A 17,835-nucleotide genomic window follows, 5' to 3' on the forward strand; every position below is an offset into this window, starting at 1 on the left:
TGTGGTCTGGGGATGCCCCATCCTGGTCTCTGTGGGGGTGCCTGACCTCAAGGCATGCCTGTTGGTGCTTTCCATGCCTATCTGACATGAAGACAAGCATCCACTTGCCCACACTGGTGGCTCAGTATGACCAGGTCAACTGGACAGTGGCTTTCCGCTCTTGCTGGGCACTGAAACTAGCAACATCTTTTAAAGGGATCTGCTTGACTCACGGGCTCCTTTATGATTTATTGATCTTTGTAAAGCTCTGCAGAGGGTTCTGGAGTGCGGCCTGGGGTGAGGACCACCCGCGGAGGGGAACCTCTGAAACTACTCTGGACCTAGGCATAGGCCTGTGACCAGAAAGTTCTATCCTCTGATCCCAGCCGGCACCATTCTCAGGAGTACAGGACAGACTCCCTGGTCTGTGACCCACCCCTCCACACTCCCCCACAAGCACAGGCCCACCCCTTACCCGTCCTTACAGGGGCCACATTGACTGCACACCTGATCACTTGTATCTGTTTTTACCCCCCCCCCACCTCTGAAGACCTCAGAGCTGTTCAACTTGGACATGGTCACCTCCTGCTGTCCCTGCCTCCCGCTGGTGGAAGGGACTCAGCTGTGGGTGCCGGTCTCATCCACACACTTGGAGCCTGTTCACTGAATGGGTTTCCCATGACTCCCCAAGACTCAGAGGTTTCTAAGCAGCCACCTTCATCCTGGTCCTGGTCAAATGGGCGGCCCATCTCTCACGGATTAGTGCTTGCCTGCTGTGTTTTCTGCACCTGTTTCAAACCCCAAATCACAGTAGCAAGATGGAAAGCCAATCGGCTTCCGTTCTCCTCTGGAGCTGGCAAGCCATGATGAATGAGCAGCCTGTTCCCAGGACCAATAAGTGAGAACGGGCGTCTTGGAGCCTGGCCAAATTGGAGCTACAGGTTTGCCCTCAGAGGACCTTTTCCCATCTGGCGCCTCTCTCTGACCAAGGGATGTTCTAGGTTTGGTGGTGTCCCGCTCTCGCCGCAGCCTCTTGGACCCTGCCCTTCCGCTCTTGCTGGGGAAGGGGAACAGATGCTTCCGTGGTGTGAGGAGAGGGGGCATATGGCGTAGCATATGGAGCGAGGAGAAGCCCAGAACTGACACCGCACATTCCTGACATAACACAAACACATCTTTGGTTTCCGATTTTAGCCAAGTTGTGAGACGTGCAGCTTTCTGCTGGGTAAAGCAACCAGGCCCCAGCAAGGAGGGCTGGACAGCCATCCCTCTGCTCGGCACACATGCCCCGTGGATGTTCGGCTGGCGCCAGGCTGCTGCCTCCCCAAGCGTCCTAGAAGAAGCGCCAGGCAGAACAGACACACAGTGAAAGTCCAAGGCCATTTATCACCTCTAAAGGGAAGGGGTTATTTCATTTACATTATATTAACAGAGTCGAGGAAGAGACATGAGGAAGCCATAACTCAGTTCAGATGGAGCCAAGGCTCTGTTCAGTCCCAGAAGACGCGGTCACTGGCTCTACTGAGCTGAGAGGATTTGGAAACCCTGTGCGAAGGCTAAGCAAGAAGCTGTGGAATGTAGCCAGGAAGGTCTGCCTGTGGTCCGAGTGTCTTGCAGTCTCTGTCCAGGCCCTCCTCATCTCTGGCCAGTGGCCTCTGCTTGCATTCAAATCAAAACATTCTGGGTAACAAACGGTTACCCATCCTAAAGACAGACACTGTAACTCTGTAACAGAATAATGTCTCTTCAGAAACCCGCACTTGAACGTGGGAGTTCATTGCAGTGACAGGAGCGTTTTGGTCTTGTTCACTGCCCACTCCTACCATAGTGGGCTCTCAGAACAGCACAAGTGAATGAGCAAGACAGGTCTGAGGGTCCCTGGGCTCTCATGGCTCATCTTGAAACATGACTTCCCAACTTTATCTGTGAGACCTAGAGTCAGGTGTTGGAACTTTACCTGTGTAGCTAGCGCACAGCCAGGCAGCAGCATCTCTGAGGGCTGTCTCTCGAGCCCTCTAGTGCTCTTGCTATCAGGTTATAACTTCTGCCAAACTGCTGGGTTAAAAACAACAGCAGCAACAGCAGCAGCAGCAGCAGCAGCAGCAGCAGCAGCAGCAGCAGCCAATCCACCTGTCTCTCCTGAGGTTAGCTCTGAGCCCTGGACATTGCCCAACTTCACCTGATTTCTGCTGGTCTCAGAAGCCTGCCCCTGCCTGCTGGAGGTCCTTACATGCATGGAGAGCCTTTCCCTGCTGTCCCAATAGCCAGTGTCCCCTGCAGGACTTCAAACAGGCCCACAATGGCATGTGTTTCTGACAGGGTCGGTGGTCCCAGTGCGGTCCGCTGAGCTTCAACAGAAATGAGAGGGAGCCAGTTTGCACTGGCTTGGGATAGAATTAGGCAAAGAATGTCAGAGTCTTTTCTTCGCACCTGATACTGTATATTTGGGTCTTAGTTAATCGGTGACAGAAGTTTGCTTCATTAGTCAAATATAAAGGACATTGTAAAGGAACTTGTTAAACGATATGATTTTTAAAACTAGATGCCCCTGAATGAGAGAACTCAGAACAGCCAGATTGGGGGAAGGGGTCTTAGAATGCAGAGCGTGAGCTTGGAACGTGCAGGGCCTGGAGTTCTAGCTCCAGCTCCGCAGCAGGAAAAGAAAACAAATCACCAAGCTGGATTGTAACGCTCCCCAGGGATCGCTTATCGCTGGCAGCCACCGGTGCCTCTGGCAGAAACTCATGGTGCCTTCTCTTCTCTTACAGAACTCCCTACAAGGTGAGACCTGTGGCTGTCAAGCAACTATCTGGTAAGGCCCTGTTATCGCATTTTAAATTATATATATATAATATGGAGAGAGAGAGAGAGAGAGAGAGAGAGAGAGAGAGAGAGAGGTTCCAGCCTTTCCCTATGATGGAATGAATGCATGTTGGTTAAGTGTTCAGTTCTGCAGCTTGCTACCACTGCAGAATCTGAAACCTCATGTTCTTGTCCAGGTGCCCCCCGCCCGAGTTCCCACCCTGACCCAGAGAACATGCTAGATACTGGGTGTCATCCCACCTCAGTTCTACACCCATCTCTGTTCCTATGATCCGCCCACCCAGACCCCCAGCCCACCAGGATTCCCAAGGTGCTTCAGTCAGGCGTGAGATTTTGTAGGAAACCTCTTTCCTTTTGGATTTTTTAAAAACCGCTTCTGTTTGTATGTGATTTGTGCACAGTAAAATGCCCCTGTTTAAGTGTGCACCTGGATGTGATTTGAAGAAGCTGTACACTGCTGTCACCGTCGATGAAACTGAGGTTCCCGTGAACATTCATTCTAACGCGTCGCTTGACAGCTGGCTTAGTTTTGGAGATGATCCAGTAGATGTGTTTCCCAGAGTTTGTGTGAAGTGTTAAGGGGAGAAGGGTGTTAGTGTTTCTTATTCATGACTGTGTGCATACATATAGAAACCAGACATCACTCTCCTGTCGTGTCCTTCCTCGGGAACATCCATCTCGCTCATTGAGACAGGATCTCTTATTCTCCTGGGTCTTGCATACTGACTAGGCTAGGCTGGCCGGGCAGGGAACCCCATGAGATCTTCCTGTGTCTACCTCTCCAGATCTGGAGAGCATGCATGTGCCACCGTGCCCAGCTCTTTACGTGGGGTCTGGGAATGAGACGCGGGTCCTCACGCTTTACAGCAAACAGTCTCCCCAGCCCCTTTCCAGAGTTTCACACAGGAGAAAAAATGATCCAGGAAGTGACTCGACAGGACGCTTCTGAGAACCACTGGTGTCATGAGCACCGGCCATGGCGCCTGTTAGCCAATAATGGTCATCCGCAACCTGTACTTCTCATTCATTTCTGAATGGACTTTTGGGTCATTCTTTTATGAGTCAAGATGCCGTGAAAGACTAGGGGGTGGGGCTTGAGTGAAACTGTAGGGTCATGAGGTAAAGTGTACGTTTGGCTCCTTCAAAGCCTGCTACTCCCCTTCTCTGACACGGCTGTGCCATCTTGGGCTCCCTGGTGCCCTACTCCGGCTGGCTGTCTCCTCAGCACTATGAGCTGTTACAGTCACTCTGACGGCTGTGGAAGAGGAGTAGGCCATAGTTTTAATCTGTGGATTCCCTAACAATTACTGACCGTGAGCGCCCTTGAGTGTCTGTTTTATATTCATTGTGCGACCCCGCTGGTCATCGGTAACTCCTAGTGGCCGCTCCTGCACTGATTGCTCTGGGAAGCCCTTGACGGATGCACCGAAGGTTCACACTCAGCGTCTATTCCCACTGATGTGATAACCACTCTGATGAAAGCTTTTGCAGGAGAAATGGTTTATTTCAGCTTACGGTTCAAGGTCACACAGTCTGGTGGGGACATCAAGGCAGCGGGAGCTTGAAGTAGCTGCTCATGTAACATCCGTGACTGGGATAGCATGAGTGACGGATGCATGCTTGCCAGTGAGGCTCAGTTTCTCCAGAGCGCTGAATCCCCTCCTCAATGAATGGACCTGCCCACAGTTAAAATGAATCTTTCTATCTTAATTCATGTAATCAAGAGACCCGTCTCCCGGGTGACCCTAGATTCTGTCAGCTTGGCAGTTAACACACCATCACACACAAACACCCTTTGTCAGAAACACAATAAATGTTTCCTTTGTCGAAAGTATCCTATTCATCTCCTGATTGGTGGATTTCAAGAATCAGATGGGCTTGGTTGTTTTGATTTTTTTGTTGGTGCCGGGAGTCAAACTCAGGGACTCATACAGGCTAAGCCAGCGCCTTGCAACTGAACCACATTTCTGGGTCTTTGTCTTTTGACTCTGGGTCTCACTATGTCATCCACAAAGCCTTGAACTCAGAGACTTGCTTTCTTCACGTCTCCAGTCATAGGCTGGAGTCACAGGCTTGCACCACCTAAAAGCTTTACATTTTGAAAAAGTCCAGTTTAATTCTCTTTTTTAGATTTGTGTTCTATAGTGTGTATGTGTGTGGCTGTCTTGCCTGCATGTATGTATGTGTACCGAATGCATGCAGTGCCCTCAGATGCCAGAAGAGGGCATCGGACCCCCTGAAACTGTAGTTAACGACAGTGAGAGCCGCCATGTGGGTTCTGGGAGTTGAACCAGGATCCATTTGGCTTTAGAACTCTCCCCACTGCACCTGGCTTTACCTCCTGGCTGGGAAGTTTGCTAATATACTTTTTTCTAGGGGTTTTATAGTTTTAGTTTGTATCTTTAGCTCCATATGGATGTGTTTGCTTGCTTGTTTTGTTGTTGTTGTTGTTGTTGTTTGCAGTGTAGTGTGAAGCCCAGGGTCTTGTGCATGCTAGGCAAGCATCCTGCCACCAAGCTGCATCCAAGCCCACCTGGCAGATTTGGAGTTGATCTTTGTGCATGCATGAGGTAGAGCTGAAGTCAGCTTGCCTTTGTGAAATTCAGTTTGGGTCTTGGGGAGACGGTGCGACAGGATGAACTTTGAAGTGCCCTCAGAGAGCCAGCCATGTGTGCGGCCCTGTGTCCAGATCTCCTTCTTGTCTGCCGTGTGACGTCATGGGGCACCAGTGGCTTCAGCCTGTTCTCTGAGGCGTTTCTTATATAAACTCTCATACAGTTCTCTTGACAGTAGCTATGAGTCTAACTTCTTGTAGCATAAATATTTTTATTGTAAGAAGCTTTCCTGGCTTCCTCTGAGCAGAAAGCTATTTTATTTTTATATTACTAACTAAATCCAGTTCTCTGCATGGATTTCAGCACGGCTTCTCCTAGTCCTTTATCTGTGCCAGGATCTAACCATCATCCCACACTACACTGAGGCCTGGGATCTCAGTTCTCAGACATTCCTGGTTGTGGATTTCAGGATTGTGAATCATCTGTTTAGTGCCCCCTACCTGATTAGTCTGTCTGTCTGTCTGTCCTTCTCTCTCCTCTCTCTCAGTGTGTGTGTGTGTGTGTGATGTGTCGTGATGTGTCTTGCCTTTTTATTTATTTTTGTATGTTTGAGGCAGAATCTTTATAGCCCAGGCTAGCCTGGAACTCACTATGGAGCACCAGACTGGCCTAGAACTCATGGCAGTCCTCCAGTCTCAGCTTCCCAAGTGCTAGGATTGCAGGTAGGAGCCAGCTTGCCTGACTGGTGTCTTTCTCACGATCAGCTGTAGCTGTGGGTTAGGAAGCGGATTGTGTCCTCATGGCTCCTCCACACCACACTGCTCCTCCTCCTGCTTTTCTCCTTAGGCAGGGGTTGCTTAGTCTATTCTGCCAAGTCGAAGAGAGGATTGAGGCATGTTTTTTCCATACGGGGATTCATTTGCTCCAGCTCCATGAGATGAAAAGATGGCCCCATGCTGTCACCATTGGCCCCTTTGTGCAAAGTCAGCTGACCACACCTGTATGAGTCTTCACCTGGACCCAGCCTCCTGGTCCATTAGCACACACACCTGTCCTGACCATGAACGTAGTCCAATGACTGTGGACCCATGGCAAGTCTTGCAAACGGGTGGGCAAAGCCTCTTTTTTTTCCTTAATTTTTTTCAAAATTGACACCGAGTTTATTTTTAAATAATTTTTGGAATCTGTTAATGACTGACAAAAAATAAACACCCCCCCCAAAAAAAGACTGCTCAGAATTTTAGTGAAATCCCATTGAATACACTGAATAATTTGGGGACAATTCATGTTACTAATGTTTCATGGCCTCTTTCATGCCTGAATTTCTGCACTTGTTGGGGTGTCTTCCTTTCGGGGTTTTAGCTGCTGGTGAAAGGCTTTTGGATGTTGCTTGGTAACCTCATTGGTTTCTTCTTAGTGCTACAGAGATGGGTTTGCATGTGTGAGAGGTTATAGTGTAGTGCATAGCATACGTAAAGTCCTGGGTTCAATTCCTACATGACAAACATTTTTAAATCTCAGTTTCTAGGATCTTTTAGTTTGTAAAACTATAAATAGTTTGTGTGTTGGAAAAGCCAGTCCTGACACTGACTCAAAAAAAAATGGAGTTTTGTGTGACTTTGGAGCCAGACTAGACTGGTAGGAGTTGGGTTCTGATTTATTAACATAAGCTAGAACTGAGTCCTGGGGACTTAAGAGCTGAGCTTCCTGGAGGGTTTGGGGAAGGCCGGTGTAGAGGGTGCCTGTGAGCAGCTGGGCCAATGCTGTGAAGCTCTTTCCACATCTGGGGTCACGAGCATGACAAATGACTTGGAGAAACGGGCAGTACTGCAGAGGACCAAGGCCCGTGTGTGTGCATCCCAGCTTCTGACGGCAGCCTGAACGCAGGCAGAAGGATGCATCCTCTCCACGGGCCAGAACCAGACAGAACCAGAAAATGCCTGCCATACACCGTGAGTGTGAGCGCTCTTTAAGTGAGGGAGCAACCTGGAAGTGTGGCTTCCCCGAGAATGCCAGCAGGGTGAGGGTGACCAGCAGCCAGGGTGCAACTGCAGGGCCCTGCATAAGCTTCTGCTTAGCACAAAAGGACAGGTCTCTGCTCTTTGGCAGAAGTAACCCGAGCAAATCTGGGCCATGTTTGGGTCTGCTCTGTCCCTCAGAGTAGCGTGGGAGTGCAGTGTGAACTCTGCAGGAAGAAGGTACTGACTCTAAAGCAGGTCTGTCCCTTCCCTGCAGAGAGACACAGCACCTCCCTTGTTGGTCAGCAGGACTTTGTTTGCTGCAACTTTGTTGCCACCACTGTTTGACAACTCCCTTGTTGGGGGCAGGACTTTGTTTGCTGCAACTTTGTTGCCACCACTGTTTGCAAAGGACAGAGGGCAGAGCACAGGTGGCCAGGAGTAGAAAATGCTCAGAATTCCCCCTGGGGGCAGGCAGCCTGTCCACGGCACACACCTGCCCCCTTCGATGTGGAGGATAGAAGTGGACCTTTGCTGGAGACCCGGGGAGACCAGGTCAGAGGGTTCCTGCCAGTTCAGTGTGCAAGCCTGTCTTAGGAGACAGGGGATGAGGGAGCTCCCTCAGGAATTTGCATTCAGCTTGGCTTTCCTGTTTGCTGGAGGTGTAATTTGCATGCTATTTCATCCAGAGTTCAGCGTGTTGCGGAGTGGTTTTGTCTGCATGTATTTCACTGTGCATTTTCACTGTTTATCCCCAAATGTTTCCATCACCCCAGATGGAAGCCCCACACCTGTGGGCCTGCAATCTCCATTTCCGCTCCCCTCCCTTCCCAAGGCCCTGGCAGCATCTGGTCTGCCTCGCATCTATAGATTTGCCTATTGCTATTTCAAATATGCCACTGTGGCATTAGGGGGGCCATGTCCCGCAGTTAGTGTGGGGTCCACACAGGCTGTGTGGCATGAAGCTGCTCCCATTCCTTTTAGGCATGAGTGACACTACCTCGTGTACATGGGCCACATTTTGGCCCAAACCTGAGGGGTGTATCCATTGTGAGTGATACTGCTATGGATTTTCATGTATATATATTTAAAGATTTGTTAAGCATACAATGTACTGCTAGCAAGGAAGGCACCAGATCTCATTACACATGGTTGTGAGCCACCATGTGGTTGCTGGGAATTGAACTCAGGACCTCTGGAAGAGCAGCCAGTGCTCTTACCCTCTGAGCCATCTCACCAGCCCCTCATGTATATTTTTGCATGGTTGCCGCACTGAAGTGTTTTGAGATACAGCGAGTAAACCAGTCAGTCCTTTTAGATGGCTGATCACCGAAGGGGAAGGGCCAGAGAGCAGTACTAAAGGTTCAGAGCAAAGCAGAGGAGATACTGTTGGTGCAACAGGCTAGTATCTCACTGAGCTGTTCTCAAACCTGTCGGTGGCACCCTTCTCTAGTCCCTCTCTCCCTGCCTGCCTGAGGACTTCCTCTGTTCAGGGAAGCCCAGGAGTGATGGAAAAGCCACCACCCCAGACAGCTGTCTGTCTCACAGAGGACAGTCTTCTGACGTCACCAGCGCAGTTGCCCAAAGGGACCCCTGTCCACCATGGTCACTTCCTCATGAATATGCCTCAGTGCCTGCCCCCCACACACACACACCTTGGAGGACTTCCTGGATAACCTCCCTAAGTGATCACTTCTTTGGGGCCCAGACTTAGAGCTTTGGACTCGCAAATAGGAAGCCAAGAATAAACGGCCCGTCTGAAGCTGTATCATCTGCCAGCTGGGTGAAGTGGCTTTGGGAAAGCTACCTCATGCTCCCCACAGATGAGTTTCCATTTCCTGTGCAGAATAGGAATTAAAATAGACACCTCAGTGGGGTTCTTCAGAGGGTAAATGGTGTAATTTATGCAAAATGCTTAGTGAGGGCCTGCCTCTTAGCGATGCTCAATAAATGGTAGCTATCATTTTAAGTAACCCCAAGGGCATTGTCCAATGGGCAAAACCTTGTCTCAACAAAACTGCAGGATTCTAATGGAGCAGGGGCGCTCCCTCAGGGCCAAACTGACACACGCTGTGTGGGCTCTTGATTTTGCCCGGAAGCCAAGTTACTGCTCAGAATTTGAGCGCAGATGTGTTGTTTGTGAGCAGTAATAATGCCTCTTAATAATATTTTCTATATTTAGTGCAGTTTCAGCCCAAAGCATTAAGGCTTTTAAGCTTCATAAGCAGAATCTTAGTCATCCATGCCTGCATTATTTTTAAAAACAAATAGGGTGCAGTGTATGAAATACAAAATAGCTGTTTTGGGAATGGCGGGCTCACACTTCGCCTTGGAGCCGCCTAGCCAGCTCCAGCAGCATCACGCCACTGCCAGAGACGCGGGTGGCAAGCAGCGGGACAGAGGCCCCCAGAATGTGTGCCCTGGCCATAGGGTTTCCTTTGGTTGAGAATGGCACTGGCATCTGAACGTTGCTCAGGGCTTCAGGGCCATGCGTGGTCCAACTGCCCTCTGTACCAAGACATCCTGAGGGCCAGCAGAACCCAGTGCTCAGCCAGATCAAACCAGAATGCGCAGTTTCAGAGGGCGCTATTCGAGGAATTAGATAAAGGCCAGAGAGACAGCTATCACCCAGTGAAGATGGGGGTCTCCATCAACCTTAGCAACTCCCTGGGTGCTGCCTCCAGGCAACTCCCCCATACCCTAAGAGCACGCCATCTCTGCCTGTGTCACCAGATTGCATTGCCACCTCCCTAGTGCCACTAATACAGACTCCTGCTGTGTGCCGGCCACCTCGATGTGCGGACTCTGGCTTGGTGTCACAGTTACCGATTCATAGGCCTTTGACCGCTTCTGTGACTCTGAGCATGCGTGTGCTCTAGGCCCCTGTGGGTGGACTCAGTGGTCACTATAGTGGTATATTATCTGTGCTTTAATCAGTAAAGCTTGCCTGAAGACCAGAGGGCAAAGTAGTCACACTAGTTAGCCATATAGGCCAGGGAGTGGTGGCACACACCTTCAACCCCAGCAGGGAGACAGAGGCAAACGGATCTCTGTGAGTTCAAGACAACCCTGGACTACACGAGATTGAATCTGTCTAAAAGAGAAACAGAGCTCACACAAAGGTGATCCCAGCTCTTGGGATCTCACCTTCAATCCCAGCACGAAGAAGGTGGAGACAGGAGCGATATGGCTGGGCCGAGAGAGGACTATAAAGTGGAAGGAACAGGAACTCAGTGGAGTATGAGGTTGGTGGAGAGCGTTGTAGGATCGCCCCCTTTGTTTGTCTGAGCCTTGGTAGTGGTAAGATCTCTCTAGAGGCTTGGTTGCTTTGCTTTTTTGGTCTTCAACTTGAACCCAAGTATCTGTCTCTGGGTTTTTAGTATTCGTAGGTTACTTTTGATTTGGGGACCAGCTGCTATGATCACTGTGAAAGTCTCACTGTGGGCTTGCTTGCCAACATTGCATCCTAGGTACGGCCTGGGAGCAAGTGTGCCACATAAGTGGGTTAACTTCCCATGTGTCTGGAGATGGAACTAGGCTCCGTGGCATTATTTGAAGTGATCTCAGAAAGTCCTCGGAGGGAGGGGAAACCGAGGCAAAGAAGGGCGGCGAGTGTATGGGGAAATGACCACTGTACTCACGAGCTACAGCTCAGTTGCTGATTACCACAAGGGCACCCACAATCAGCCTGCTGCTTTCACAGTTTGGTGGGTATGAGACCCCTTGCATCTCAGTCCAGCTTCCGTTTGTATTTCTCAGGCTACTTGGCGGTATATATAGGCATTTTATATATCAACTGGCCATTTGAATAGCTTACATTTTGGTCACTTTTTAAACCGGCCTGTGTTGTTGCTCTGTTGTGGCTTGCCGTAGGAAACAGTGATCTGGTGGTTCCCGTTAGTCACACGTGACTATCTTTCTCAGATCCTGGCTTCTATTTTCTATCCCCCCCCCCCCCGCCACTATTTTCATGTTCTTAATGAGGTCATCAGAGGAGCAGAGGTGGAGAATTGGATGACACCGGGAGTAACATATTTTCTTTTATCTTTGCTACGTCCTTCATCTTCTCTCAAGAGGCATTTTCAGAAAGGCTCATCTCAGCTTTGGCTGTAAAGCTGTGATCCATTTCAAATCGATTTACACAGGGCTCACTGCCCAACCGTCTCCCTCAGCACACCTGGGCTGTCACCGCCAGACTGGCTGAGAGGCGGCCCTTGCCCTGGACCCACTGGCGCTTTTGTGGAGACAGACTTCCACTAGGCACAAATCTCCTCCTAGATAAGTTTACAGTCCTGCCTTGTGCCTGCCCCTGGCATGGTGACCTGGTCAGGTTACATCACGAGGTAGGGAATTTCCTGCCACCCCCTGAAAACCTGCAAAAGTAAAGAGTTGTTGTTGTTTCTAGGGAATTTAAGATTACATTGCTCCCTAGAGTACTACTCAGCAGTAAAAAACAAGGACTTCTTGAATTTTGCATACAAATGGATGGAAATAGAAAACACTATCCTGAGTGAGGTAACCCAGACCCAAAAAGAGGAACATGGGATGTACTCACTCATATTTGGTTTCTAGCCATAAACAAAGGACATTGAGCCTATGATTAGTGATCCTAGAGAAGCTAAATAAGGAGAACTCAAAGAAAAACATATAGGCATCCTCCTGAATATTAACCTGCATCAGGCGATGAAAGGAGACAAAGACAGAGACCCACATTGGAGCACCGGACAGAAATCTCAAGGTCCAAATCAGGAGCAGAAGGAGAGAGAGCACGAGCAAGGAACTCGGGACCGCGAGGGGTGCACCCACACACTGAGACAATGGGGATGTTCTATCGGGAACTCACCAAGGCCGGTTGGCCTGGGTCTGAAAAAGCCTGGGATAAAACCGGACTCGCTGAACATAGCAGACAATGAGGACTACTGAGAACTCAAGAACAATGGCAATGGGTTTTTGATCCTACTGCGTGTACTGGCTTTGTGGGAGCCTAGGCAGTTTGGATGCTCACCTTACTAGACCTGGATGGAGGTGAGTGGTCCTTGGACTTCCCACAGGTCAGGGAACCCTGATTGCTCTTTGGGCTGACAAGGGAGGGGACTTGATTGGAGGAGGGGGAGGGAAATGGGAGGCGGTGGCGGGGAAGAGACAAAAATCTTTAATAAATAAATAAACGGATAAAAAAGTAAAAAAAAAAAAGATTACATTGCTCCCTTCAGGCCCTCCACCGTGCTATGATTGACAGCTGTCTCTCCTAATGCAGTCCCTCTCCAGCTTTGAAAGGATGTTTTTTTCTCCTCCCCCCAAAGCCTCATCATACTGCCTCATCAATGCTCCCACGTTACTCTCCTACCCTAAGACTGCCAGATCCTGCCCCTCCCCCATGGTCATGAGTCTCTCTCTCTCTATCTGTGTGTGTGTGTGTGTGTGTGTCCCCTAACACTGGCACACTTCTGAAGCGTCTGCTTCTTTCCCAAGCTTTCCTTTTCCGTGTGCACCCCTGGTTCCTAGCATCAACGTCGGTACTACATGATATGGTTCTTGATACCAGGCATGAATCTCATACATTTGTCTTCCTTTTGGGTTGATTTAGGTAACTGAAATATTTTCTCCAATATCAGTTTCAAAAAGAAAAAATGTAAGAAAGGATCTATGTCATTGATTATGAATGCTTCCAACATATGGATTGGTAGATTTGAGGGACAAGGATGTCTCTATCATATTGAGGTTTCCCACCCAGGAACATGAGACAGTCCTCCCCTTGGGCAGTCTCCGCAAGTTTTTTCAAGACAGACATTCTGCATATCTTTTTTTTTTTTTTTTGATTTTTCGAGACAGGGTTTCTCTGTAGCTTTTGGTTCCTGTCCTGGAACTAGCTCTTGTAGACCAGGCTGGCCTCGAACTCCCAGAGATCCGCCTGCCTCTGCCTCCCGAGTGCTGGGATTAAAGGCGTGCGCCACCACCGCCCGGCTCTGCATATCTTTTTTAAAAAAACATTTATTCCTAATATTTTTTTTGTTCCCAGGTTTTCCTGTAAATGAGATTTTTAGATTTCTAATTGGTTGCACACCCAATCAGAACATGTGTGTTGACAATGTCTTGTGAACACTGCTTTGACTCTTTAGTAATTGCTTCATAATAAAAGTCTAGGATTTGCCATGGAGACAGTTGTGTGTTGGGAGATACACTTTTGGGTCCTGCATCCCAGCCATTTTGACCTCTTAATACCTGTCTGGTTGGGGCAGGAGACACAACTCAGTGGTTAAGAGCGCTGGCTGCTCTTCTAGATGACTTGGATACAGTTCCCAGCACCCCACACAGCAGCTCACAACTACCTGTAACTTCAGCTCCAGAGGAACTGGTATCCTCTTCTGGCCTCTGGAGGTACTACATACATTGGGTGCATAAATATACATGCAGGTAAAACACCCACCCATACAAAATAATAAAGTAATTTTTAAGAATATATACCGGGGGCTGGAGAGATGGCTCAGAGGTTAAGAGCATTGCCTGCTCTTCCAAAGGTCCTGAGTTCAATTCCCAGCAACCACATGGTGGCTCACAACCATCTGTAATGGGGTCTGGTGCCCTCTTCTGGCCTGCAGGCATACACACAGACAGAATATTGTATACATAATAAATAAATAAATAATTTTTAAAAAAAGAATATATACTGGGGAGATTACTTTGCTGACTGACTGCCTGGTTGTCTGGCTGTCTGAGGGTCTCAGTGTAGCCCTGGTTGGCCTGGAACTTGCTTTGTAGACTACAGATCAGGCTAGGGTTGACTTTGTCAGGTCAAAGGAAACCCCATTTCCCTACCTTTTGGCAGTTAGACGAAAGCCAGCATTCCCCAGGAGCTTGTGAAGCCCTTCCCCTCTACCTGAGGAGCCAGTTCCTTTCTCACTGGCAGAAGGGACAAACGGCTTCTCTGGTTATTAGCATCCCAAAGTGCATGCTGACTCCAGACTCCGTCAGAATTAGAAGACCCTGTCATACGTCTCAGAGTCCATGCTGGCTCCTCTCAGTTCTTCTAACCCTGCCTTTGCTGGCCATGTTTGGTCTACCGCTTTCTCTACCTGCTCTGGACCCTTCCAGAGGCCGCTGACAGTTCTCCCCTGCAAATTTACAATAAAAACCTTCCCATCACCGTTAAACAGCCTTAGTCTTGAAGATGCTTGGTTTTTGCTGATCTCGGTTTTTTCCTTTTCCGCTGCTGTGCGTGTTGGCTGGGTAGATGTCCACATTCTGCTTTCTTCCTGCTCCATGCCCCTCAGTATGGCTCTTAGCCGCTGCTCTAAGCACCGTGATTTCCATCTTCAACTTATTTTAAACGTAGGGACTTGGTGTTTTTAGATTGAGAGCGAAGTTGAATGAAAACCACAGCGTTCCTACCCATTCTCTCCCTACACCCTCAGTGACAGACGTGAGGTACTCCCCAGAGTCCACAGGTCACCATGGGGGACACTCTTGGCTTTACACATTCTTCAGCTTTGTAAATGCGTAGTGCCGTGTGTCCCCAGCGCAGCCTCATAAGGAAAACCTTCAACCTCCTGGGCTCCAGAAATGTGACGGCACCTGTACTCCCAGCTACTCAGGATGCTGAGGGTGGAGAATCCTTGAGACTAGCAGGAGATTCAAAGCCAACCTGGCCAGTAGGGTGTGGGGGCGGGGGCACAGGTGAAGGGGAGGGAGATCTGTTTCCACGGCTCCTGGCTCCCTCCCATAGCCCTCTTTCCTGTCTTCATGGTTTTTCCTTTTCTAGATTGTCCTATAGTTGGAACCATGCAGGGCACAGCCTTTCAGACCAGTTCCTCTCTCTTGCTGCCTTGCCAGTTGGGGCCCTTCTCTGCCTTTCCCTGGCTCTCCAGCATCATCCAGTATCCATGTGTATCAATGTTTATTCCTCAGTGACCTGCTGCAAGCAGCCTGGAGACTTGCAGCATTGGCGGTTACGACTGCCTACGCTGTGTATCCTTATGCACAGGTTCTTAAGGAAGCGGGCAGGGAAAGAAAAAGAAATCAGGCAGACCACACAGAGCATGACAGACCCCCGCACCCCCACCCCCACCCCAAGAACAGAGTTCTGTACACCCCATGCCTGTGGATCTGAATCTCCAAGACAGTTGCCAGACGCAGCAGTTTGGCTCACCAGGACATCAGAGTGTTTGGCGCCTTTTGCTTACTTGTTACTGAAATGCCCTATACCAATCCTTCAACTGCTGAGTTTGTGATTTCCCAGCAGGGTGACCCAGAGAACCTGCGACTTTAAGAAGTGCCAGGCAAGGTCACTGTTAATCATATAACTTTATTGTCCTCCTGGGTCATAAAGGAAGTGTGTCTTGTCCCTCCCCTCCCCCTCCTCCTGAATGTCAGTTTTATGGGGCCCATAAACAATGAGTGCCCAGTGACCCTTCCAGCTTTAGACCGTTCCCACACACTGTTTTGAAGAAAGGCTGGTTGGAGGGCTGCTGCAGGGGCTGGGAGAGAGCAGAAGTGGGGCCGGAGGTGAGTCTGGTCCTCTTGTTTCCCAGGGCAAGGGTGGAGAGGGAGATGAGCTGACTGTACCTTCCCTTGTCTCCAGGGCCTCTGGGAGAGTGGCCTCTTTGAGTCTAGGGGATAGGGCTCATTTTATCCCTAACGTGGTGGTGGCATTGGTGGTGGCAGTGGCGATAATGACGATGCCACCACCCGAAGGAGTAGACATTTTCATTGTTGTTTAGGTATTGCTTGGTTTTGGTTTCGGTTTTTCGGAGTTTTGGGAGGTTTCTGTTGATCCGGTGCAGCTGGGAGAATGCGCAGAACCCCATCTGTTGCCTCCGGTTGAGTAGAGTAGCGTGGCAAGCCCAGGGGAGTCGTGAGCCATCGCTGTCTGCCGGGTGAGAGGCTCCGTGGTGTGTCCTTTGTTTTCTATTTTGGAGAAGCTCTCGCTATGTAGTAACCCAGGCTGGCCTCCCATTCTCCATCCTCCTGCCTCAGCCTCCCCAGTTATAAGGATTACAGGTGTATGCCCACACCCCTAACGCCCCTGCAGCTTTTAGTGCTGTGTCTGCAGGCTGAGAGAGCTAAGATGCAGATGCCCATACTGGCACCTCAGGCCTTCCACCTCCATGCAGTAGCCTGGGACTGGGAAGAGGGGTCGTGTCCAAACCAGCTCAGGCATTAGGGGGATGGAAAAAGTTGGCAAAGCTGTTGTTCTCTTCTGCTCAGCATACAAAGGACTTCGAGTCACCAGCCTGCTGGCCCTGGACGACATGTAGTATGCAATTGCTCCTTGTAACAGAACAGCAGACTTTCCTGCTGTCCCTTTAACCAACTGCTTGTGTCTTTCTGCCACTGAATGACAGGAGTCCCGACAGGGTCAGGAATTGTCTGAAACATAAACAATTCCTGGAAGAAGTGGGCGGGGCAGGGGCAGGTTCCTTGAATGTCCCCTGTAACCCAGCTTGGAGTCAGACTTCAGACTCTGTCGTGGTCTGCTTGGGGAAGCCCCGTGGCACGGGGCCCTCATCCCGTCTGCTCCTATGTACCTGTCGCTGTTGACACCCCAGTAACTTCCCCCAAAATTGACAGAGGTTTGGTGTATTCCAGACCCCTGTTCTAGAACAGACCCTGCTCTAGCTGAGCACGGGGGAGCTGGGGTTTCTCAGCTCCACATCAGTGGTGTGATGCTTCTGTGATGTCCTAACGTCCTCGAAGCTGGATCCCTGCTGGCCCTCTCACACTGTCCTAAAATGAAACTCAGCCCTCCTATGCTGTTTGAGACCTCCAGCTCCCGCCAGCTCTCGCCAGCATCTACTGTGGATGCTTGCCTCAGGAAATCTGTAGACACAGCAGCCTGCAGGAGCTAAGGCTTCCACAAACCAGACTGCACACAAGCCTCCCCAGCCTGGAGGAAGTTGCTCTTTAGAGCGAGGCACCTACCTTTGTGGCGGCAGTCAGTACCTGGGAGTCCTCCCTGGTGTGCTCCCACCAGCTCTCCGCATGCACGCACAGGGCCGGTGGGTACTCTGCATTAGCTGCTCGGCTCCTGGAGTTTCCCTAGAAACTAACTTGGGAATGCCAGCTTGCTCTCCTGCAGGCTCTGTCTGTGCGGACCAGCAACATTCCTCCCCTCAGACCATCGCCTTTGCTTGAGGTCCAGAGGGACCCCAAAGAGATGACAGTTGCCTGAAGCTATGACTTACTTTCTCAGAGCTACTAAGCCGTCTTCAAAACAAAGCGCTTGCATGTGCTTAAACTTCTTCAGTCAGTATGTGCCGTGCAGCCTGGGAAATAGCTATCGGTGTCATCTCTAGGAGTGGATTTCGCTGGCAGGGCATGGCTTCGCTACCAAGTTGGGGATGACAAACACTTGACAACTGAACCCTGTTGCCCCCAAATCTAGAGGTTTTAGGCTCTTTGGGGGGATAAAGAGAAATAATACGTGCTTTTTCTCATGTAGAAACCAGCATTCTTTTCAAAAGATAGGGCAGTAAAAGAAAGGGTTCTTAGGGGAAACAGAAGGGTTGGGGTGGAGGGGACAA

The 17,835-nt window shown here is 49.9% G+C and overlaps 1 protein-coding gene across 5 annotated transcripts in view; it reads left to right on the top strand.

Moving 5' to 3' along the window:
- Pde9a (phosphodiesterase 9A) overlaps nucleotides 1–17,835 on the top strand; it is a 90,011-nt gene that overhangs the window by 35,042 nt on the left and 37,134 nt on the right. For 3 of the 5 annotated variants that reach the window (XM_075979773.1, XM_075979771.1, XM_075979772.1), the window contains exon 4: nucleotides 2,748–2,791. In XM_075979773.1, coding sequence (XP_075835888.1) covers nucleotides 2,748–2,791 — 44 coding nt within the window. Of the gene's footprint in view, nucleotides 1–2,747; nucleotides 2,792–15,744; nucleotides 15,818–17,835 lie in introns of those variants that run through there. The other 2 variants (XM_075979776.1, XM_075979775.1) reach the window with 2 other exon arrangements.

The sequence above is a fragment of the Microtus pennsylvanicus genome, chromosome 7 (genome assembly GCF_037038515.1).
Source record: "Microtus pennsylvanicus isolate mMicPen1 chromosome 7, mMicPen1.hap1, whole genome shotgun sequence".
NCBI classification, from domain to species: domain Eukaryota; kingdom Metazoa; phylum Chordata; class Mammalia; order Rodentia; family Cricetidae; genus Microtus; species Microtus pennsylvanicus.